Here is a 25,166-nt window from a genome sequence, read left to right on the forward strand (position 1 = left end):
GTTTTCATTTTCATTCATTTTTAGTATTTTTTCGTTCTGTCCGCTCATTTATACTATTCCCTTTTTTGTTTGTACATAGCCGTGTTTACACAAAGCCAAGAAAGATCTGGGTTTATCTGTGTGGCAGTATGATGTTAAAGGCATTTGTTGTTGTAGTTTTAACTTTGCAACTGTTTATGTGTCGCATTAGTGTTTGTTTTATTCGCATTTGTTTTCTCTCTATCTTCTAGCACTTTTGTCGATTACTATGCAACAATCGTTTGCCGTTTTGCTTTACGCTTTTCACTACACCAACATTTACAGGTTTAATGCCGGCATTCAGTGCTCTTAATGATGACAACGATGACGATGATGATGACGATTTTGATTCTTGTTTACATTACCGTAAGAAAATGAGTTCGTCGAAAGTTTGTGAAAAAAATGTTTCGTTACGCTAGATTGACTGTGAAAAGATATACAAATGCCGTTTTACTTGACTACGGCTACGAATATATACGATTTTTTTTCTATTCAGTGTAAAGCCGAGTATGACTTAAACTGTTCTGCTGTAATGAACATGCAGATATGTTTTAAATGAAAATCTTGTGCTGGTGCTCGTGTTTATTTCTGCATTAATTTCACACTGAAAAAAAAAATTGAATTACTTGAGGCCAGTAGAGTACATATATTCAAAAACTATTTTCAGTCTTAGGAAATAAAGACAGAAATAGGTCCAAAAGATAGGCTGTAGTGTAGACTTTAGGAAAATCTTTAACAAGACTATGAATGTGAAAATTTTTTATATCTAAAATCGACATTCAGTAAGAAATATATTTAAAAATAATGAACCGATTTTAACTATTTTCAATAAGCTCTGACCGCGGTATGTACCAAATTTCATAAATTTTTGGAAAATTGCGCACAGGATTTTCATGGACACATATACGGAAGGACAGACAGACGGATGTCTGTCTGGATGTTACTAACATCAGCACAAACTCTTAAAAGTGGTGAATTTAATTAAAATAAATGAAAATCGTTGTTTCGAAGTATTTCCGATTTAGAGCATTCTAGGAGGCTAAAGTCCACTAAGAATTTATGAAGTAATGGACGTTTGGTATTTCTTAAAGGTAAAATTATATCTATCAGTGTTGTAGAGCAGATAATAATGATGTTGTTGATGACTTTCTGTTGTAGCTGTTCTTACTCTTATTATACTTCTAACTGCTGCAGCATGTCTTTTGAATTAAAAATTAATGTTTTGGATAAAAATAAGTTTGCTAGTTTCTTTTAACTACACATACAGTTGCACATACCCATAGACACTAGCAGTTACATGTGTATGGGTAAAAGCAGCTCGTGTTCAAACGCTGTAAGTTGGAGTTGTATGTAGCAGTAGCGGAAACAACATGCACTCAAATACAGACATATATAGATGCACACACTTGTAAACCCAATAAACAACCAGTTTTTAAATTAGGGAGTAAATTAAAAAAGATCCTTTCAAATATTCTCTTCCATTTACTCTATACGACCAACTTGTTATTTCATTTATAGATTTATATGAATAAAATTTGCTAAAATTTTATTTTAATGTTTACTGGTTAATTGCCAATACAAATATAGAAAATATTTACATTGCATAATTTTTTCGAGATACTGTCATATAAAAGCAACAACAAGCAAAAACAGAAAAATGCAACTAAAGTGATTATGAATGCATAATAATGGGTGTGTGCATTTCGTTTTGTCTATGAATATGATAGAATATACAAAATCTAAAATGTATATTAAATGCACTACGTGCTATTACTTTTTTCTTTAGTTCATTCTATTATTTTTTTCCAGAATACTATTCCTCTAATGCCCTCTCTTCATAATAAAAGAAAAAATAAAAAAACATTAGTTTATTTTCATGTAATTGTATACGACTATATGTTTATGTGTACATTTATTATTTACATGGTTACACTTGCTACGTATGTATGTAAATTAGGGTGACCCCTTTGGTATAGAGAAAATTTTAAAATGAAAGTTTGGTCCATTTTTAAAAAAACTGTACTTTTCAAAATGTTTGTCCTGAAGTGCATATTTGATATTTCGAAATTTCTCGTTTACTCGAAGGAATAAGCTCATAAACTTGTTATACGCCATAGAAAGCTCCTATTAAAAACCAGTTCTCTGAAAAAAAATGTGAAAAAAATACAAAAATCTAAAAAAGGATATTTTCATCCTTTGATCAAATCCAGCTCATTAAATATCTTAGAATGAACTTAAATAAAATCTTTAGTAGAAATATCATCAAGTTCTATTTTAAGGCCATCCTAATATACATAAATACATATTTTTGATACATATATAAATATGTATGTACGTTTATAAGTTTGTAGTATGCAGGCAATTGATAGACATGCGGATTGACACTTATGTAAGAGACACAACTAAAACGACAGTCTAACAGACAGGCTGTGATAGTCCAATATCCAAATAGTCCAAAACAACAGTAGGTTTACTGTTGTTTTCGTAGTATACTAATAACCGTACATACACACATATATACATACATATATACGTCTGAATACCACTCGACATCATAGCTAAGGAGGTAGATAAATAGGCTGAATTTTGTGTGTGTTCCGTTATTTTGTTACCACATTACATTTAGCAAATGAACGAAAGGGAGTGAGGTAGAAAGAAAGAAATAATATGGAGGGAAAGCTTGACAGAAAGGCTTATAAAATCGATTTCATTATTATAGTCCGATTAGTATTTCAATATATATATTTTTTTGTTAAAGGGTTAATTGATAAGTAAATTGTAATAACAAGGGTCAAAACTTTTTGCTATTAGGAAATCTCTTGGAAATGCATATTATTTAATAAAAATTATTTAAATTGACACTTTTACGTTAATTCCAAAGTACTTAAGCAATTAATTGATAAAAAACAAAATTTTTCTAAATGAGGCTTTATATAGGAGTACAGGTCAAACATGGGCATATCCTCGGTAAATTTGGGAAAATGATATATGTTTAAATAACAGTTAGTTTTGTTGTGATTCATTGCGATACAAATGGTTACAAGTCAATTTTAGACGTTAAAAACATATTTTGAAAGGGGGGAGGGGGATCGTTACGAGTATCTGCAGTGTCATTAATACTTTATTTTTTATAAGTATTAATGACATTTGTGCCAATTTTTAAAGAGATATTAGTATATTTGTCATAATTATGGCATAAAAAATCCAAATCGGGAGGTACGGTTGTATGTTTTCTATGTGAAATAATGGAGCGATTTTAACCATTTTCAATATGCTTCGTCCTTGTGCCAAAAAACATGCTTGGTCCAAATTTCATAAAATTATCTTGAAAATTGCGGTCTGTACTTTGCGCACAAGGTTTACATGGACAGACAACCAGCCGGACAGACATGTCTTAATCGACTTAAAAATTGATTCTGAATTGGATGGTATTGGACCAATATTTTTGTGTGTAACAAACATCAGCACAAACGTATAATACCCTCATCACTATAGAGGTGTAGAACAAGTCGATTTTAGTGACATTTCTAAAAAAAAGTAGGTCGCTCATACTTTCGAGTAGGACTTCAATGTTTAATACATTTCAGTTTAATCGCTTAATAAAAATTCCCTTAATAGCCGGCCAGCGGCCGGGCGCAAGGACTTTCTACTCTATGGTATGTCCAACAACGGCTTCGCTTAATAAATATTTCCTAAATAGCCGACCTACGGCCGGACGCAAGGACTTACCTCTCTATGATATGACTAACACCGGCTTCGCTTAGTAAAGATTTCCTAAATATCCGGCCAAAGGCTGAACACTCTTGATACAGGGAGAGTGTATTCTTAGCGAAGCCGGTGTCTAGTGTACCCCAGAGGATAAAACCCTTGCGCCCGGCCGAAGGCCAGCTATCAGACATATATTATTTTATTTCGTGTAATAAAATATAATGAAATAACTCACCAAAAATATTTTTAGGAATTTATTTCATTTTTGAATTTTGAGGAATTATTTCATAATGAAATAACTCCCCATTTCAAATGTGAAATAATACGAATTAAATCCCCAAATTTCGTTGTTTTTGCTTTCTGAACAAATTTTTAGGGAGTTATTTCATTTTTGTTTTGGGGAGTTATTTCATGACGCCGGTATAATTATCGATTTCTGTTCATCTGTAAAAATATGTTACCGTTGGAGTGTTTTTTTACATTTTGATGAGCAGGTCATATATGGGATCTTGGGTCACTTAAACTTTAACTATATAAGAAATGCGTTAATAAGACTTTATAGTGCTATTACAAGAATAACAGGAGATCACTATAGTGATATATAGTTTATAAACCTTTTAAGAATTATAATAACTTTATTCACCAATTCATTAAAAATCTACCCACTTGCAAGTATACAGCTCATACTAATGCGAATGTAACTTAAACTCTCTAACGTATACCACTGTGTACTTACCCTAGACAAACCCTGAAGTTTTGTGAGTAGCAGTTGCCAAATTAAAAAAAAATTGTGCCTATATCGGTTATTAAAATTTTATCAATATAATTTTTTTCTTTAAAATATACTAAAATCTCAAACTTTAATAAACATAAAATAGATTGATCACTATTCGTTAGTTATGTCACCATTTACTTTTTTAAAAAGACTTACAAATAAATCATATTCATCAGGTACAGTTGGGACTATGTGTCTAGATATTTATATTTATAAATTCACTTATGTATATGTATGTACATATGTATGTATGTAATATCTAAGTATACATATTTAAATAGAAATACAATCAGTTAAAAGATTGAATGCATGAATGACATTTGAAAGATTGTTATCGTAAATGTGTATATTTTTCTACATATGAATTTTTTTGGTCAAAATATCTTTCATACATTTTTATGCTTTTTATAATAACAACAACAGTAACTACACATGATATTGTACATACACATATAATGGGTATATTTTAGTTGCTTGTTATACAATTCACAAAAAAATATAAAATATAATAATTTTCAAAAATATTCCAACGTGACATAATTTTTAAAATAACCTTACATAGAGACTAAGAAATATATAACAAACTTTGTAAGAAGTAAAGGCTTTGAAATATATTTTTGCAATTTCTATTTTTTAAACATTATTGTTGTTTTACATTTACTGATTTCCCTTCTTGTTATCTCAATGCTGAAACAAAAATTACGAAAGAATTATTTGGAATTTTTTTGTATTTTTTTTTTTTGTGAAAATTTGAATTCCATTTAGCAGGTTTGGCCTGGAATTCCTTTTAAATTATTTCTGTTGATTTACATTAAAGCTATTTGGCATGAAATTCTAACGCCGGCCGCAATAATTTATAAAATTTTTAAAGGCTTGAAAAATGTCATCATTTTCAATGTGATATATCAATACATGAATGACAATTTGTTTGTTGTTAGCAGAAAAATAAGTAAAAAAATAAAGTAGAATATATGTACGCACTTATTAAAGATTATTAGTAAAAGTAAAGGAATTAACTATATAACAACAACTTAGAAAAACAGGTCCGATAGTGGTCTAGGTGTATTTCTTCGGATTTGACCTAACCTATAGCATATATAGTTTGCATTATAGACTCGTCTATATAGTTGGACTATAAACCTGCCTATAGTTGGACTATAGACTTGTCTATATTGGACTATAGACATTTCTTTAGTTGGACTATAGACCTGTCTACAGTTGGATTATAGACCTGCCTATAGTTTGACTGTAGACCTTTATTTATGGTCCTATAGTCTGGATTATTTCGCAGTCTAAAGTCTTTGCTATAGACCAGACCATTTCGTAGACTATAGACCACTCTATAAAGTCTGGACTATCGACCTATCTGGATGGTCTAAACTATGGCCTAGTCTTAATAGTCTGGACTACAGTGTATATAGCATATCCACCAGTCTAAAGTAGGAGTTGTAGACCACTTTATAATCTAAACTATGGTTTTGATTGTAGTCTCCATTTTTCGGGACTATAATCTCCCTAATAGACCAGTTTATAGTTGGAACTACATAACAGTCTAAAATCTGGACAATAAAGTATTCTATGGACTTTGATGTGAATGGATCAATATGTAACTGACCACCCTAGACTTAAAACTTAAACCAATTTAAAATAACACTAAAGTAAATTAATTTCACATAACTCTTAATAGAGTGTGCATTTTTACAAACTTTTTTCTTTAAAATAACACAAAATTACTTGCTTGTGTTTTTGAATCCTTTGTGCTGCTATTATTGTTATTATTAAGCCTGCTATTATTAGTTTAAAAAATTATTAAAAATTTTACATTATATTACAATATTATAATTTAATATGTACTCTTATACCCTTTTTTACTACATGCAAATATGAAACAAACAAAAAAACATACAAACTACTTGTACTAAACATTAACTTCAGTTCATGCCAAAAAAAAACATTTTGATGACATTTCCAAGGGAACAACAACATTTTAACATGTTGAACTTCAAAATAAAAAAATAAAAAACTACAAAAGATTTCTTTTTATGAATATGAAATAAAGAACGAATAAAAACTAAAGAAACAAAAGGAGAAAAAAGTTAAACTGAACAATTTCCTTGATTAAAGTTAATCTCACATAACAATGTGCATTTACAGTGAGTGGTCATTAAATAGAGAAGGGAGTAAATATTTTGTAAAAGCAAATATTTATGTTAATGAGTTATAAGCTAATGTAGAAAATTACCAGGTCTATTTTATGATCATTATTAAGGAAGATTTGATTAATAAAGCACTTTTAAAAATTTGCTTTTACTTAGTGACACTCTGTTCTCATTTCAAGCTTTTGTGGTCCTATGCAATTCTTTGAATTCATCCATTGACCGGCATATTTTACAAAGTGGTATCTACAATATGACCATGTCCTGTTACTCAAAGTAAATACTACAAACACACACTAACATTTAATACTTATTTTTTTGTATTTAGGTTTCTTTTTCTATACTTGTCGTTTCTTTTGTTCTTGTTCCCTTAATAATATATATTTAAATGACATTCTTTTAAACTAAGTATTCCTTTTCATAGCTTGCAGTTAAGTAAGGTATGATGTGTATTTCTTTAGTTACTTTTTCTGTGCAGGTTTTTGTTTCTTATATTCAACATTATAAAAATTCCTTTTGAGCACCTTAATTATTTGTTTATTACAAACATTGCATGCATTCTATGGGTTGGGGGGATAGGAGTACTAGACTAAACGAAGAAATAACAAATGCAACATGCTACGCCAACAACATCCACATCCAACAAATGGCAGAGTTAAGTAGAGAATAGAAAGAATGGTGGATGTTTAAAGTCCTTTGACAAGCGGTCGTTTACATTTAAATGTCAATAAAGTTGTAGTTTTTTGTTGTTTGCAAAATCCTATACATGGGCCAAATAGGACTTGCTGTGAAATGTAAAATTTTTCTCATAGCAAAAGTGAAATGCTACGTATGTTATGATTAAGAAACCTATGCTGCTGCTAATGATGATGATGATGGAAATGACGATGACACGATGGCGGTCGTCGGTCTGGTTTAGGTTTTCAAGGCATCTTTATCTAATGAAAAAATACTTGACATAACCCAATAGCAAGAAGTCGCTAGTGTTCTATAGAGTACAAATAAAATTCACCTTTAGAAAGTGGAAAAAATTAAAGATTTTATTAAAATAGGAAACATAAAAAAGAGCCTAAGTAATTTACAGTTTAAATCTGCTAATTTATAAAATGAGAAAAATAACTAAAAACAGCTATAAAGTGTGGTAAATAACTTTTCAACTAAGAGCGAGATTTTTTCTGCAATTACAAAAACCCACCACTTCTTCTCTCCCTAAGGAAGCGCATGCCTGAGTTTAGCTTGTTATTAAAGTAACTCTTTACTACTCCTGCTGAATACATATAGCACTCTGAGAATAAATCAATTTATCTTTAACAGATTTTTTTTAGTACAATTTTTGTTTTTGCGGCGAATTTATAAATTCACCTCAGCAGAGTTCCAGATAATTTCTAGCTGACATAAAAACTATGTTGATAGGAGTATTAGCTATTCGAAAAAAATCTCATACTCATTCAATTCCTAAAGGTCTTAGGCCAAACAGTGAGTTCAATTCCTCTGTGTGCCAGTATATATTTGATGATGGTGGTGGCTCTATGACGATGATGTATGTATGAACAAACAATAAAGGCGAAACTTTATTTAAATTCATGAAATTTACGCTAAATTACTCAAAGAACAAAAAAGGGAGTACCTTTTGTATACCCACATTAATTAAAGTTAAATAAAAAAAGAAAAACGTTTCTTAAACATTGAAAAGTTTTAACAATTTCAAGTAGTTTAAATTTAAAATAAAATTTAGTATCAGAGAAATACTTAAAGTAATTTCAAGGTAAAAACAGAACAAGAATAAAAGAAAACATGTACAAATATATAAAATATAAAATTTTTATTCAGCCTTGATTTAAGTTGCAGTTTATAGAAAATTTTACTAATATATTTTATAATTGTCTTCAGGATTCAATTCTCTATAGGATTACCAAATTTTAGTGTGTATTATATACATACGTACATATCTATGTATGTGTGTATGCAACTGATTGCCAAGAGTATAGTATCGAGTATTTGGATGTTGCTCATACGCCAAAGTAACTTATTGCAAATTAAAATAATATAATTTCAAATAAATTAAAATATAATCCTTTGCACTTCCTCCGATTAAATATTGAAAATTTCAGATTTTAGTTAACATATTTATAGATTTTTGATATTATATTTTTCCCAAATTAAACTAGAATGTTAAAACTTGGACTGATTACTGGTCTAGCTACAAATAGATCGCAAAAACATAAAAATTCGAGGATGACATTAAAAGCAACTACTTACAACGCTCGGATACAGATAAGCTATTTGGACAAAGGAGAAGTAAAATCGGTACAACACCTTCTATGAGACTGCCAAGCCTTACAAGAGCAAAAACTTCTCTATATTGATAGAGCTATATTCCATGATGCGTATTTCTGGATGCGTCACTAGTAAACATGATCAGTTTTATTAGAAACACCGACTGTTTTTAATTGAGACCGCAAGAACCAAGTAGTAAACGATATTAGGGATAGAAACCATTCTCTCAACATAAGGGAAACACAAGGCCTCCGATTGAACTTGCCAACTAGCGGGTTGCTCGCTAGATAACCTTAACAGTTTTATTTCTAAGACAAAACGAGGACATGTCAACGAATTATTACTTCTGCATGCACTTTTGGAAAGATTTTGGACGTTCTTTATATCCTGATTAGATCTTTACTCCTTAAACAATTAAACAAATTCACAATATGAAATAATGTTGAAAACTCAAATAATTTTTAACTTTTCGAAATGAAACATGATTTCGGAGATTTCTTTCCATATCTTGATGTAATTATGCAGTTTAGTTGTCTTCTGTGGAAATTCTTAACCTAAGGAAAAGAACAATTCCTTTGTTCTCCTGATTAATATATTTTTTGCTGATTACAGTTAGTTTTTTTTGTTTTAGCCAAAAATAATTTAGATACCACACAGACATTGTTCATTATTGTTACTTTTTGGCAAAAGAAAAGAATTAAATAAAATGTTTCAAAATTTCTTTAGACCAATTCTAATGGTAATCTGCTTTTTATTTCAAATTTTATAGTCTTAGAAGATAAAAGACCGCCAATGATGAATAAACGTTAGTTTCTTTTTTATTTTTTTGTCATAGAACACATGCAACAACTATAACAATGTGGAAAACAGTGTGCAGCAGGTTTTTATTTTTACTGTTGTGATGAATCAAATGTTGCTTACAACGATGTTGATTTCACCATACCTTCAATCTCCTACCCTCCCTCTTCACTAACTCGGTTGATGTGATGCTCTACTTTGTCATTTGTTGTCTTTATACAACTAAATTGTAAATCTTTTGAATTATTATCTTTATGAAATGCACTTGTCAGCACTTTAAAGATGCTACAGCTTTGTTGTAGTTGGTTTTGCCTGATGCTAGCTGCTTGATTGTCTCTCATTTCAGAATAAATGTGTTTTACAATTCTACTGTTGCTGCTGCTGTTGTTGATGTTGCTGCTGCTGCTGCTAAAAGTCGTCGTCAGTTTTATATTCATTCATTAAGTCGGTCGTTTGGTTGGATAGTTTGATGGAGGTCCCTTGATGAGTTGGTTCGTTGGTTGCCTTCTTTGGTTTTATGATGTTTAAGTTTAGATTTTTTTCCCTCTTATATAAAATTTCTCTTTGTAGGATTTTAATTTAGCTTTATGATTTTGATTTGTTTAGAGCAAAAAAAAAGAAAAACTAAATAAATAATATAAGCAAAATAGAAAAGGAGAATAAACTATTAACTTTAAATCTGGTAGAATTGTAACTAGTGTTACTGTAAACAGTATTATCAGTTTAATACGAGGTTAGGTTGAAAATTTTATTTAAATACAATTGGGAAATTGTGTTGATGTGTTGACTAGGGTTCTATAAATCGACTTTCGAATAATCGAACAATCAACTTTTTGTCGAAAAAGTCAAAAAGTCGAAAAAAGTCGAAAACTCGAAAATTGTAGAAACAAGTCAAAAATAGTCGAAAATTTTAAAAAAGTGGAAAAAAGGTCAAAAACTCTAAAATGGTCGGAAAAACTTCAAAAAAGTCCAAAAAGAGTCGGAAAAAAGTCGAAAGAAGTCGAAAATAGTCAAAAAGTCGAAAAAATCAAAGAGCCGAAAAAAGTCGAAAAAAATCGAAAAGTCGAAAAAAATCGGAAAACTATTTATAAAATACTTATAGTCGAAAAGTCGACTTTTAATTAAATGAAAAAGTCGAAAATTCGACTTTTAAATAAATGAAAAAAGTCAAAAAGTTGATGAACTATGGGTAATTGTTTTCTAGATGATTTTAAACTTCTTTAAAACACTTCATCGAATTTTATTATTCTTAGAACAATTAAATTTTTTGTTTGTTGACTTATTTAAGAAATTACAGTCGATTTTAGTTTACGATATAAAAAAATATTGACTTAAGGTTTCTTTGGTGACTATAACCAATAGATATTCGATTTCAAAAATCTCATTTATTACTATAGACCTTCCCACGTAGAATACCACTATTAAAAACACTCCATTTTAACATATGTATGTATGAACATTTGTGTAGAAAATCTAGTTAAACACATATTTAAATAATTCTAAAAACATGCAACAACTCATCATCAACTGCCAACGCATTAACGACCTAGTAAAATCCTTTCTTGTTCTGGTTTACATAACGAAAACTGAAAGGAAAAAAAATTAAAAAAAAAAAACGAAACTCGAAACGTACTAAGAAGTTAGAAGAAATAGTCAACAACAACAACCACCTCCTTTTATTTCAAGAACATCAACAATGTACCGCTAACTAAACCCGCCAACTTCTTTACTTACATACGATATATATTAGCATGGCTCCATAAAAGTTTAATTTGCAATATAATGTTTTTATATTTTGGAACTCAATTGCTTAAAGTTGAAATATTCAAATGTTACATTACTATCGGAGGCATCCTTAATATCCATCATATGCATAAGTATGCAAACACCAACAACATACTTCTATCATTCTTTCGCTCATTCTTCATTCATTTTACTTATTCACCATGTCACTTAAGGGGTGAACAACGTTGACGTAACTTTAATCGTTTGACTGTAGATTTCTTTGAAATAAATGAATGAAATAAAGAAATATATGCTGCGCTCTCTTCTTATGCCCAGAAAGCAAACATAATACATACAGATGTAAGTAAATCTAAAATGTGGTCAACAATGATTGCACTGGAACTCTACAGTAGTAACAGATTAATTTTGAGCTATTTCTGCTGCAATTTTCATTAAAAAGTTATTCCTTCGATTAATTGAATAATATATAGATCTTAAAACTAAGATTTTTACACAAACATTTTATGTGGATTTATAGATTGGGGTAGATAAAGAATCGCACTTTGACAAACATAAAACCGGTAAGACCGGATCGGACATGTACCCAGCAAAAACCTAGTAATGACTTGTGATTATTTAACAATATACTTTTCAGTGACAACTCAGCATCAGCATTATTCATCCCCCCGTTGCATGTTTACTTGATGATAGATCCCATCTTGATATATAAAGGTTTAAACAGTACCTATAGTCTGCCGGGATTATAAACTACTTATACCACTTCACTCCTCAGCTAGTCCTTTGTATGATTTGTCATAGGGTATAACCAGATAATCATACAATCTGGTACTACGGGTGACCTGTTGCCCACAGGACTATGTCCTGGGTAGTCAGTTGGTTGATGTTCCTTCGGGATCGTTGAAAGAGTAAATGGCGGTTAAGATACTGAAAATACTGCCGAAGACAACAAATAACCCACAGAGGAGTGACTGTGGGACTAAGCATTGGAAATGGCTTGGTGACAATTCTATATGATACGGATCAGGTGCGGATCCACGGTGGAAATGGAAATTTGCACCCCTCCCAAAAGGATGAGTAAAAAGGAAAAAAAGAAAAGAAGTGAAAAAAGTCCCCCCCCCCCCAAACATGCGAGCTGGATCCGCGGCTGAACGAGATGAATACAAGAAATGAGTGTGTCGGATAAATGGGAAGTGTGCAGGGTTCAATGATGATGAAAAACGGTATCATATACAAGTTATACCTTCGTATTTTCTCACCATTTCCAGGTTCATACTAGAATTACCACAGTGTGTCCCTGTGATTCGGCTTATTTGACGGATTCGTATTTCGGTCTACCGGATACGTCTACATGTGATGTTGCCGACTCAACATAGCCCATCCCATCTGCGTGTTTGTAAACGGAAGTGATGTGTTACATCTCGGAAGTTAGGTAGCAATGGTCAGAGATTATATTTCTCGAGTTCTTGAGCAAAGTGCTTGTACATGGACCGGCTCGTAAATGTACAAAAATTTCAACAAAGGGGTGAGTTGTCATTTTTTTACTCACCAAATGATTGATAAAGTACCACCGTAAGATAGCGCTACACGCCAGTTACTCACGTAAAGCACTTCGGCATTCTTGTTTGCATTATTCAGAAGTACTCCAAAAACTTCTTATTGGTAATTTGATGTAAAAGTAGATCACACGTTTTATGTATACAACAACATTTATATTTCGGTAAATGGATTGATTTAGTCCTACTTTTTAGATTTCTTTGAATTAAAGATACATATTAATACAAATAATTTACAGTGAAATTATATTAGAAAAAAATCCTTGTTCTCTATATAAGAAATCGTGCTAATATTTATATACAAGATATATGTATATTAAAGTTATTTAAAGAATGGAACCGGATAAAGGGATTTCAGACAACTTTTTGTAAAAAGTATTTTTCTCATTTTTCTTTTTACGTAAAGCGTTTATCTTTATTTTTTATACAATTTTGCAATTGGTACGCGACCTTATTCACATCTTTGCTTCGTAAATAAATATATTTAAAAATGTTTGTAATACAAAAAAAATTCTTCTAAATATATTTTACAACTTATTTAAATGTTTTTTAAGTCTACTTAACCTTTAGACAAAATAAAAAAATAATTAAAAAGAAAAAAAATACATACAAAAAACATTGTAAAGAATAATATAATAGCCAAAAAAAAGTAAAAAAAATGATTACTGCTGCGTAAGACTATTTTAACGTCTTACTATTCTTTATCTACTGACAGAAGATATTGTCAGTGTTGTTTAGTTTAGTTTAATGTTTTTCTTTTTTTACTTTTTCTTTGCAACATTTTATCTACTTTTATATTTTCAACATTTGTCTTTCGTCCTTCGGTGTCTACGTTAAGTTTAATTTTTTATTTAAGTTCTTTTCTTCTTTTTTTTTGCTTTTACAAAGAGAAAAAGAATATTATTTACTACCATAACATTACTTGCAACGTATATGTTTTTTACTGTAACTACCACCAAGCCAACTGCAATTGTAACACTAACATACCTACTATGTATGTTGCAACAACTATGAAATGTTTCGCTTCTTTTGAATTGTCGCCTGCAAGATTGAGTGTGTGTGTGAGTTTATGTGAGTGTATGTGAGTGTTTGTGCGTGTTTAAATTACAATTTCACTTGTCTTCTCGTTTTCAATTTAATGAATTCGTACAGATCTAGGGTTACGTATAAAGAAGTACGTTAAATTATAAAGAATAAAACTGGGCAACGAGAAATAATGAAAAACTTGATAAAATTTATTAAAGAAAATAACAAAAGAGAAAAATGGAAATGCCTTAGATCCTTGAAATTGATTTCTATTAATACAACTTTAAAACGTAGCGAAAGTAAAAAATAATTTATATATTTTACCAGTGACAATATTCTTAAAAATTTTGGCAGAGAAAAGGGAATAAAATTCCCCTTTCATTACAAATTAGCAAAATTTTATTACTATTCATTTGTTTTATAATGTAATTTTATTAAATGACTGCTAAATTTGCACGTTTTGTAACGTTTACACCAAAAAAACTAACTAAAAAATACTTAATATACATAAGTATACAATAATTAAAACAATAAATATTTGTTAAGTATTTAACAAATTAAACAATTTGCACTTCTGTAAAGTACTTGTCTCGTAAAATGTAAAACAAACAACAAAATTAACACATTTTTTAAATATACATACTATATTTTGTTCAATACTTAAGTTTGTCATTAAACTTGAAAATTATTAACAATGTCAGAGTGATCATTGAACTGGCAAATAAAAAAAAACAGCAACAATGTGGTAGTGAATACTACTTACTCACCAACTTACTTCTTAAATGTCTTCTTTACTTTTAAGTACATTAATAATGACTTATATACATAAGTCATTATTATATAATCACTACTTTTATGCACAAACAAATAGGAATAGAATTTGTTGGACATTGCTAATAAGAAATCTTCTAGAAGGAACGCCTAGTAGAATTATAAAAGATTTGAATACCTCGAAATTTATCTATAAAAAGAAAAAACTCAGGAAAAACTTTACTTATCCAGTAAGCAGTGAAAAAATAATGAAGAAATGTAAAAGAACTACTTACTTTTGGGGCGAATAACTACTTATTTATGGCTCTACAATTATTTTTTGTATTTATTAGTCTTTTCGCTTACTCAGTGATCCATTACCAAGTTATTTTATAGTACTTTTTGAAATATTTTTTTCATAGAAGTATAAATCGACGTTTAAAAAATTCTGATATTAACTATGATTCGAACCACAAACGATCTATCCAACGTTTGCTTTAGATAATTGAATTGAATCTCTATGTAATTGGCTACAGATATCATTAAAAATTTTATATAATGTTATTGATAACGAACACTCATTACCAGGTAATGTATTTTTAAAATTTTTAACTACATTATGTAGATTAATCATTACCAAGATTTAAAGATTTTTTGCCGGGAAGTTTTATAGAAAATTTTCTTTAAAATAATTTCTCGAAAATTTTCTATACAAAAAATTAAAAAAAAAAACAAGTAGGAAAGTATAGTCGGGCATGGCCGACCATTTTAAAATTTTTACTTTTTATAAAGAAACTTTTATGTTGAATATTTTTTCAAAATATTTAAGCAATTTATTGATAAAAAAATAAAATTTCTAAATGAGGCTTTATATAGGTCAAATTGGGCCGATCCTCGGTAAATTTGGGAAAAGGATATATTTTTAAATAACAGTTAGTTTTGTTGAGTTTCATTGCGATACATATGGTTACAAGTCAATTTTAGACGTTTAAGACATTTTTTGAAGGGGAGTTTGTATGGGGGCTAGGGTCAAATAAGGTCCGATCCTTTCGAAAATCTGCAGTGTCATTTACACTTATGTAAAACTTATTTATGCCAATTTTTAGAGAGATAATAGAATATTTGACGTAATTGTGGCATAAAAAGTTCAAATCGGGAGGTACGGTTGTATGGGGGCTAGGTGAAATAATGGACCGATTTCAACTATTTTCAATTGGCTTCGTCCCTGTGCCAAAAAACATGCTTGGTTCAAATTTCATCAAATTATCTTGAAAATTGCGGCCTGTACCTTGCGCACAAGGTTTACATGGACAGCCAGCCGGACAGACAGACGGACGGACGGACATGTCTTAATCGACTGAGAAAATGATTCTGAGTCGATCGGTATACTTTAAGGTAGGTATTGGACCAATATTTTTGTATGTTACAAACATCAGCACAAACGTATATTACCCTCCCCACTATAGTGGTGTAGGTTATAATTACACAAAATATACTTTTTATCGAAACTTTTTTATACAAATTAAAATTTTCTATATAAATGTAATTTCTACCTAAAATATTCTATACAAAATTAAATGTTATCAAAAATATTATTTAAAAATAAATTGAATTAAACATTTTCTGTAAAGAGAAAAATTTTTCGACAATTTTCTATGTCAAGAAAATTTATCGAAAATTTACTATAGAACCTTTTCAAGAAATTATTAAATAAATTTTCTTTAACATAGAAATTTTCGAAATTTTTTTATAATAAAAAATATTTTTCGAAATTTTTTTTTTCTATAATTTTTTTCTAAAGAAAATGTATCTAGAATTTTCTATAAAAAAAGAATAGAATTTTTAAATAATTTTCTGTCAAAAATAAAATTGTATCGGCAAAATTTTAAAAAAGTCAAAGGAGCCGCGCTAAAAAATCTAAAAATCACATCTGGGATTTGAGATATAGTGTCCTGAATTTGAAAATAAAACGCAATTTTTTGTAGTTTATGAGATGCTATAACAGCGCTAAGACAACTTTTTTTTATAAAATGTAACTTTGAAATAAAGGATTCACATTTAATGTAACTTATTTTTTCTTTGCGATATATTCACCTATCACCTCTATTTTTGGTTTATTTGTGGATATATCCTACACTACTTACTATAGTTCGCAGGATTCATGCATTATTTAGAACGATTAGATCCACACCTATTTGATGAAGTTATATTCCATTCAAAAACACATTCTGATTCAACTTGAGGATGTCTGTCAGTGTTTCGGTATCAACGGATGGTATCTTTGCAACTATTTAAATCTACTGGATTTTTTAAATAATTTAAAAAGTAAATTTTGATCGAAAATTTTATTAAATTTTCTAAAAAAGGAAAATTTATTAAAAAGTTACAAAACCCAAAAATAAAAATATAAATTTTTTTTTTCCAAATTTATCAATATAACAAAAATATTGTCAAAAATTATATAAAATATATAAAAAAAAAACTGTATGAAAAACTTTCAGGTAAAATTTTCTACAAAAATATTTTTCTATATAAAAAATGTTGATTAATAAATAATTTTAAAAGTAAATTTTTTTTAAGTGTTACTGCATGTAAATGGTTAAATAATTTCGATTTGTTTGATTATCTTTAAAAGTACGGAAGTTGTAATATATTCAAAATGTCTTAATTCTTTAGAGGTTTCGATCGGCTTCGAATCCCAGAATTTGCCCCTAGTTTTATACTTTATAAAAACTTGACGCTTTAATGTTATTACAAACTTTCATTTATCAAAGTATTTGAAAAATTTACTTATAATTTTCAAAAAATGTATATAACGCAATATTTATGAAGCATGCCACCAGCATATTTAGCAAAATCAAACAATTTGTTTAAATTTTATAACAATTAAATAAATTTGCATAAAAATCTTAAGTAATATTTCACACACACTTCTGTAATTATAAATTATTATTTATACTAACAAAGCAAACTGGAATCTTTAAAGAAAATAAACAGCAAGTCATGTTTACACTGGAAAAAATATGGAATATTTAGAAACTGTTACTCTAATCGATACTACGATAAATTTCCAGCAAAAAAGAACATAAATAACTAAAGTTAAACACACAGTAAGCGCGAGTATGACTCGGGTGGTTCCGGAGCGTAGATCTAATTGTCATGGCAAGTACTAACCGCTTCCACTTACAAATAGGCAGTTAAATAAGTACTTACTACTACAAATATGAAGTAGTAGAAAGTAGTTTTGTCATTACTAGAATAATTGTAAGTAATGCAGATGGTATGTAGAATACATTGAAATTACGTTGCTGAGTAAGTAAAATTCATTACCATGTTTATTTTTCTCTTAGTGTAAAATCTCTAAGAAATATCCAGACATATTACTATTTTAAACATAATTTAACATCAAAATTTTTAAATACTATACATTAATAATTTAGAAAAATCCCCCATTATGTGTATAAAGTACAACCAGTTTGGGACTGGAGAACAAAGAGAGCAGCTATTCTACAGCATGATAAAGAAATCAAATACAAAAGAGAATATTAAGAGAAGAAAAAACTATAAAACTATCACAATAGTAGCAAAATATATTTAGTTGTATTTAGCTACCGGCTAATAAATAGATAAATGAAACGGTTAAAAACGATTTAAATTAAAAAGATATAAAGAAAGCATAACTTTGTTGCAACATGAGATTTTTAACAATTTCGATGTTTCTGCTACTGGCAGTGATGTGTGTAACGATCAGTGGTAAGTAATCAGTTTAAAATGAATTGGAAACTTAGAAACTTAGGTTGAAGTACGTTCAAGACTTCTTACTAATCAGTGTCGCTATTCGACAGCTCCGGCATGATGTTAAAGTGATGGACGAATATTTGTAAATATTTAATTGGATCAATGAAATGTGAAAGCTATTAATTGTTCTTGCGAAATATTTTTTTTAATTTTTCGTAATTTTCATTCATTGTAGGCAAAAGTATTGAAGGCAAAGATAAACCAGAAGAAAATTCCAAAAATTCCTCCAACAAGGATATGATGATGAATTCTGAAAAGTCTAATGAGGAAGATAAATATAAACCAGACAAAGAAAACAATGAAGACATGATGATGTCATCAGCAATGTCCAGCAGTATAACAAAGAAGCCTAAAACAAAAAACGATGAAAGTAAAACCACCATGTCACCAATGGACGAAAAAGATAAAACGAATAAAGAAGAAAATGATGACCAAGAAGAGGAAGATGAAAAAATGACTTCAACTACCACCAAAAAACCAAAGAAGTCAAAAACTACTACAGCTGCAGGAACCACAACCACTACTACTACTACAACTACCACTAAAAAACCTCCAACCAAACCAAAAGATGAAAATAATGCAGCCGAAGAAAAAGATGATGAAGAAAATCAACAAGAGGAAGAGGATAACGACAATGACGATGAAGAGGAAGACGTTTCTATGGATATGATGACATCTACTACTGACACCACAACCAAAAAACTTTAGAAATCCTCTATTTCTAAGAATAAAGATACCATGACATCCAGCTCAACCACCACTTCTACAACAAGAGCACCTCAATCCAATAACCTAGACGAAGATTTAAAAACTATCATGAATGAATGTAGAAAATTGCGCAGCAAAAAGAAAAATAGTTCCGAAGAAAATAGTTCCGAGGATAAAAAGAGACATCATCATAGTTCCAAAAAAGAACGTAAACAGTTAAAGAAATTGTGCAAAGAAATTGCCAGACAGGAGCAGCAACAACAGCAACAGCAACAGAAAGTTACAGATGCCATACAGCGTTTGGGTTCACAACTGTTAAGTAGGGATAACTCAGATATGCCAAGACTTAGTGATGTCATCAGACGTTTGGAACAGCATTTTGCTGGACGCAACCATTAGAATGAAACTTTAAAAGAAATTACAATTTATTTTTTGAGATTGTGGGGAATAGTTAACGTTTTAAGTTAATTAAATATTTAAATAAAATTAGTGTGTATGTATTTAAATCTACATATGTACATCTATGTGACAATGAAAGTTTATGTTTAATTTCTATTTTTTTTTTCGCCACTCAATCAGTTAAAACTTTATTATTTCCATGTAATAGGCTTAATTGCTAAAATTTATTTAAGCAGTAGCATTTTAAGGAAATTTCTTAACACGCTGATGCCATTGGAGGTACATTGGATTACATACCACAAATTAGTAGTTGTAAATTACTTGAAAAAAACGTATACAGCTGACTTAGAGAGTACTTATGTAATACATAATAAGGAAGACCTTACTAGACTGTTAATATGTAATCCGGACGATATGTAGTTGTCATTAAAAAGTAAATACATTTGAAAGTCATTACCTATGTTTTGCTAGGTATATATAGACTTTAATGCGGACATCGGAGTGATTTCGGAATAGAACCTTTTATGTCGGCTTGATTCAAGTATGTGTCTCCTTTAAATATTTCTACTTTTAATGCTATACGCACAATTGGGCTCGAATTTTTAGGAACGAATTTTCTTCGTTAGATATAGAACACACTTAAGTGTATGACTGTGCGTATGATGAAATTCGTCGTACCTAACGAACTGTGCGATAAGTTTATTTCTATTTCTTACGCAGACGAACTACGAATTAATTGGGGAAAATTGTTTTAAGACCAATTCTGGAAGCCCGAATTTTCTGAAATTTGAAATTTAATATTCGAAAATTCAAAGTTCTGTTCGAAAAAATTTTTATGGTCTTAAAATAATTTCTGCGTCATAAAAACTAAAAATAAAATTTTCGAAAATTCGAACTAAAGTTCGAAAAATTTTTATAGTTCTAGAGGCCCGAATTGTCTGGCAGTTTGGAGTACACTTGATGACACTACAATGCTATGTTGTAATATTTAAAATTAAGTTCGAAAATTCGAAGTAATGTTCGAAAAAATTTTGAAGCTGTTAAAATAATCTCAAAATTGCGGATATTCACAAAAATATAATTTTAGTTCTATTCGAGGTCAATTTTTTAGATTTTCTCATTTTGAAATAATGTTCGAATAAATTTTAAAGCTGTTAAAATTATCTCAAAATCGTGGAGATTCACAAAAATATAATTTTTGTTCCTTTTGCTTACTTTTTCCAATTTCGAACAAACAAATTTTGAAACGAATAATTTGATTGTGTTCAAATCTTTTTCGACTAGTTCGTCGTGCTTTACGAAATTCGTCGTTCGTTTGGTTTAAATCAAAATCTTATTTGTTTCCTTGACATATTTGTTGGATAATATTTTATATCCATAAAACTTGTTGACACTGTTATTATTAGGTAAGTATAGATCGTTAAAGTCGTTTTCTGACGAAACTCTTTTACGGACATTATCTCGGATGTCCGCCGTAATTTCGTGACACATGAAATTAACTACCGCCTTATTAATTTGTTTAAAACTGTTTAAACTGAATTCTGGGTAACCACTTGTGTGTGGCCTTGGTGGAATTGTGGAGCGATATTGTTAATTATCTGTACTAAACAAAACCTAATTAGTTCTACAATTAGTCTGAAATCAAGACCTCAGATATCTGTAAGATGAAAATAATCCTATCAAAAATATTCTATTCAAAATCAGCCAAAGCAAACCATTAATAACGGAAATAAAAGAAGTCAAAATAATCACAATTAACAAAATTTTTATTAAAAACACAAAAAAAAAAGAAGCTAACAATTTATCAAACAGTTTACATCACTAAATTGCAAAAGCTTTTCATTGACAACATCAGTTAAAATATAAAACTTATACAAATTTAAAACAAAAGCTGGCAATACTTTCAAACTTAAATCATGCAAAAAAGCTTTTAAATGATTGCCCAACAAAACATCTTTCTCTTGTTAACATCAAAGCTTTGACACAGTTTAAAAGCTTTAGTTTGATATAAATATATATATGTATGTAACGCTCAATAGTTTCGTTTAATAGGTTACGCTTAGCAGCGCTTTGCAGCATGTGGTCTTAACTTGTTTTAAAGCAAAGAGAAGATCACAACAAATCTATTAAAATCATTTAGGGTGTTTATAGGCATTAAATCAAAGAACGTTGACCTAAAATGATCGTGGACAACAAAAAACCTCTGACACTTATTGTAAAGCTTTAATAATGAAAACTTTTTTTCTGCTGTTTCATTTATTTTGTATACCCTACCACTATTCAGTTGGAAGTGTACAATTTGTGTTGATGTTTGTGACGACTAAATTTTAAACTGCGCCAATATTTAATCAGACCAGCTAAAAAACATTAAAGAACAAATGACTAAACTATGATCGTTTATCAAACTATGTGAATTTACAGTTTCTGTTTCTTCCAGAAAGCGTACATGAATGTATCTGTAAATGTATTGCATTTTAATACAATGATAATAATTCATTCAGATTATGTGATCTTGTCCATTTTTAAACAGACCTTAAACTGAAACGCTCTATAATAGATTAATTAACTTCTTTTATGGTCATCACCTAAGATAACAAAGCTACTAAAGGGCTCCATTAATTCGGCCTGAATCGTCTTAACGTTCTTACCTAGTTTTTTATTCTTTTAAATTTGATCTAAAAACAAACTTAATAGCGATCATAATTAAGCCAAAAGAAAATAAAAATTTTAATAAATGATGTTTTTGTTGGCGTTCTTTGAACTTTTGGCACTTCTTTTTCAAAATAAAATTCTTAATATTTTTGGTTCTGGTTGTTTGTCTAACGTACGAATGAATACCAGCATTTTTGTGTTGGCCAAAAAATTGATTTATTCATAGATTCTTGTTAAATGTTCTTTTCTAAGATTTCTTTTGCTGTTTTAGCTGTGGGCTAAAAGCTAAAGTAACCCATCGTTGTGCTTTCTTTCCTTCATTTTAACTTTTTTATTTTATTCATTTAAAATCATTTCATTACAAATCTTTGGAGAATTGTTTGTGTGTGTGTTTTCTTCTTGACGGCAGCTTTAAAACAGAGTTTATATAAGATAATCATTAAATTAATGAGCAAGTTTAGTTCTTTGCAAAAATTCTTACAGAAGGGACGCAAAGTTTGTAAAAGACTAAAATCAAAATGAAATTTTTTACGCTGCTACTTAGTGTAGCATTTCTAGCAGCTGGTATTGCAACAGTTAATGGTAAGTTAGTCAAGCAAGAAATTATTATTTTGTAGCTTAAAAAATATTGATGAATAACTTTTAGGTAAACTTACTGAGGAACAAAAACATGGTAAGTCTACAGTGACAGCTGTTAAGCCCACCGCAGCTCCTCTAATGACTTCCACTACTGCTCCCACAAAAGCACCTAAAGTCTCAGTTACACCTACCAAGCCAGTAGCTGTTAAAACTACAGCTAAACCTAATAATGCCACCAAGAAAGATAATAGCAGCAGCAAACCTGTTGAGAAAAAGACCGAAATGAAACCTACTGAAAAGACCACCATGGTTAAGGATATGAAAATGGAAGCTTTACCCATTGAAATGCCCGCCACAGTAAAAACTGAAGAAGCTAAACCTCTGGCTGTTACCGGTTTCATTACCAAAAATGGTGATATCTATGAAATTGAAGATAAAAATGGCATTGGTAAAATACAATCTCGTCAAGCTGATGACGAGGGACAACATGTTTGCAATTATGGATCTATTGTCATATACAGTGATGTACCCTGTGATCAGGTAGCCAATGTTAAAGTAAGTGAAGTTGAAGAGAAACCAGCTCTTGGACAAGCTCCTGCCACGCAACAGGAAAACAAACCTGCCGAAAATAATGATGATAAAAAGGAAAAGGAGACTGAAGACAAAGACGACAAAGAAGATTTAGATGCCCAAAAACAACCCGCTAGACGTCGTCGTCGTCGTCCCAACAATAAACGTCGTAACAAGAATAAAAAATTGAAACAACAACAAAAACGCAATAAAAATCGTCGTAATGGTAATGCTCAAAATCGTCCCAAAAACACCAACAATCGTCGTCGTTCACAACAAAATCAAAAACGTCGCCGTCAACAGCAACAACAAAATAATCGTCGTCGCTGGGAAGAAGAAGATTATGATGACTACAATGGCGAACGCCAATATCAAAATCAACGTAGACGCAATCAAAACAAACGTCAACAAGCTCAACGTTATACCTCCGATTATGATGATGATGACTACTGAGTGATTATTTTGTTCCCTTTGACTGTTTAGTTTATACAATTTTAATTTAAATAAATATATAGAAAAATTCTTAAAGATTTTTTAATTCAAATTTTGGTTAACCGTTTTTCGTTCTGCCAGTAACAATAGACCCAAATATTTGCAAAATGAGTGTCAATGTTGATCATTTTGGTTTGTAATTTGCAGTTGATTAAAATCTCTCTCTGTATTTGATAAATGGTTTTACTCAAACATCATTTGTGCCGGCTAAAATTCAAATAGATTCTAACAGTTTTACAAACAAATATTTAGAGCATACATCTCGTTTATCGAAATAAATTTTAAAACTTTCACCATATTCTGCATAAAATAGATAGATTTTAATATTTTACCACTGAATACTTTGACACCCAACACTTCACATTCAAAATCACTCTTCATATACATACATACATACTTTCATATGTATGTATGTATGTCACATCCGAATCTAATTAAACCACTTATTTGTTTTTTTTTTCGTACCTGATTCCATATAAAAGTAAAAATGATTAAATAAGTTTTTGACAATTTTTGTTTTAGATTTGCAATAATAATATTTTTTATGTTTTTTTTGTATTTAAACTTTTCTAATGTTCAAGCAAAAGTAGTTTTCAAAAATATTTTAAACATTTTACAGTAAATGACATTTTTCTAAAGGGTTTTTTTGTTTTGCTTTTTTAGCTTAAATGCACATGTTCAATATTTGGGGTTTTTGTTTGAATGTATTTTAGTTTTTGGGCCATTTTTTAAATCCATATCATTTGATTATATTGTAGTATATGAGTACTACTTTTAGGACACGTCTCACTATTAATACTTTTGTACAAGAATAGATATTGTACTATTTTCATATATGTACGTAGGAGTAACCCAGTAAACAAAATTATAAATACAAAGAAATGGAAATATAAAGGAAATGTAAATTTTCCATAAAATTAAATTTTATTTAATGTTTACGATATAAAAGTTAAATTCACGAAAATTTTCTGTATGTAAGAAAAATTATCAAAAGTTCTCTATAGAAAAGATTTTTTTAAAATATTCTATTAGAAGAAAATTTTATTGAATATTAGCTATGTAAAAAAATATCCAAAAATTTCTATAAAAGAAAATGTGTGTTTAATATATTCTACATAAAAGAAAATTTATTGAATATGTTTTATATAAAGAAAAATTTAT

At 29.6% G+C, this 25,166-nt stretch overlaps 2 protein-coding genes across 2 annotated transcripts; both read left to right on the forward strand.

Moving 5' to 3' along the window:
• The first annotated feature begins 18,418 nt into the window (after nucleotides 1-18,418).
• LOC111678833 (myb-like protein V) lies at nucleotides 18,419-19,844 on the forward strand. Its single transcript, XM_023440265.2, is given in 2 exon segments — nucleotides 18,419-18,560; nucleotides 18,781-19,844. Coding segments are annotated over 2 exon segments (993 nt in total). The 5' UTR covers nucleotides 18,419-18,499; the 3' UTR covers nucleotides 19,713-19,844.
• Nucleotides 19,845-22,818: 2,974 nt separating this feature from the next.
• Nucleotides 22,819-23,966, forward strand: LOC111678832 (glutamic acid-rich protein). The gene is made up of 2 exons (XM_023440264.2): nucleotides 22,819-22,946; nucleotides 23,011-23,966. The coding sequence occupies exons 1-2, from the start codon at nucleotides 22,883-22,885 to the stop codon at nucleotides 23,964-23,966; spliced, it is 1,020 nt and encodes a 339-aa protein (XP_023296032.2). The 5' UTR covers nucleotides 22,819-22,882.
• Nucleotides 23,967-25,166: the final 1,200 nt, after the last annotated feature.

This window comes from Lucilia cuprina, chromosome 3, assembly GCF_022045245.1.
Source record: "Lucilia cuprina isolate Lc7/37 chromosome 3, ASM2204524v1, whole genome shotgun sequence".
In the NCBI taxonomy this organism is placed as follows: Eukaryota; Metazoa; Arthropoda; class Insecta; order Diptera; family Calliphoridae; genus Lucilia; species Lucilia cuprina.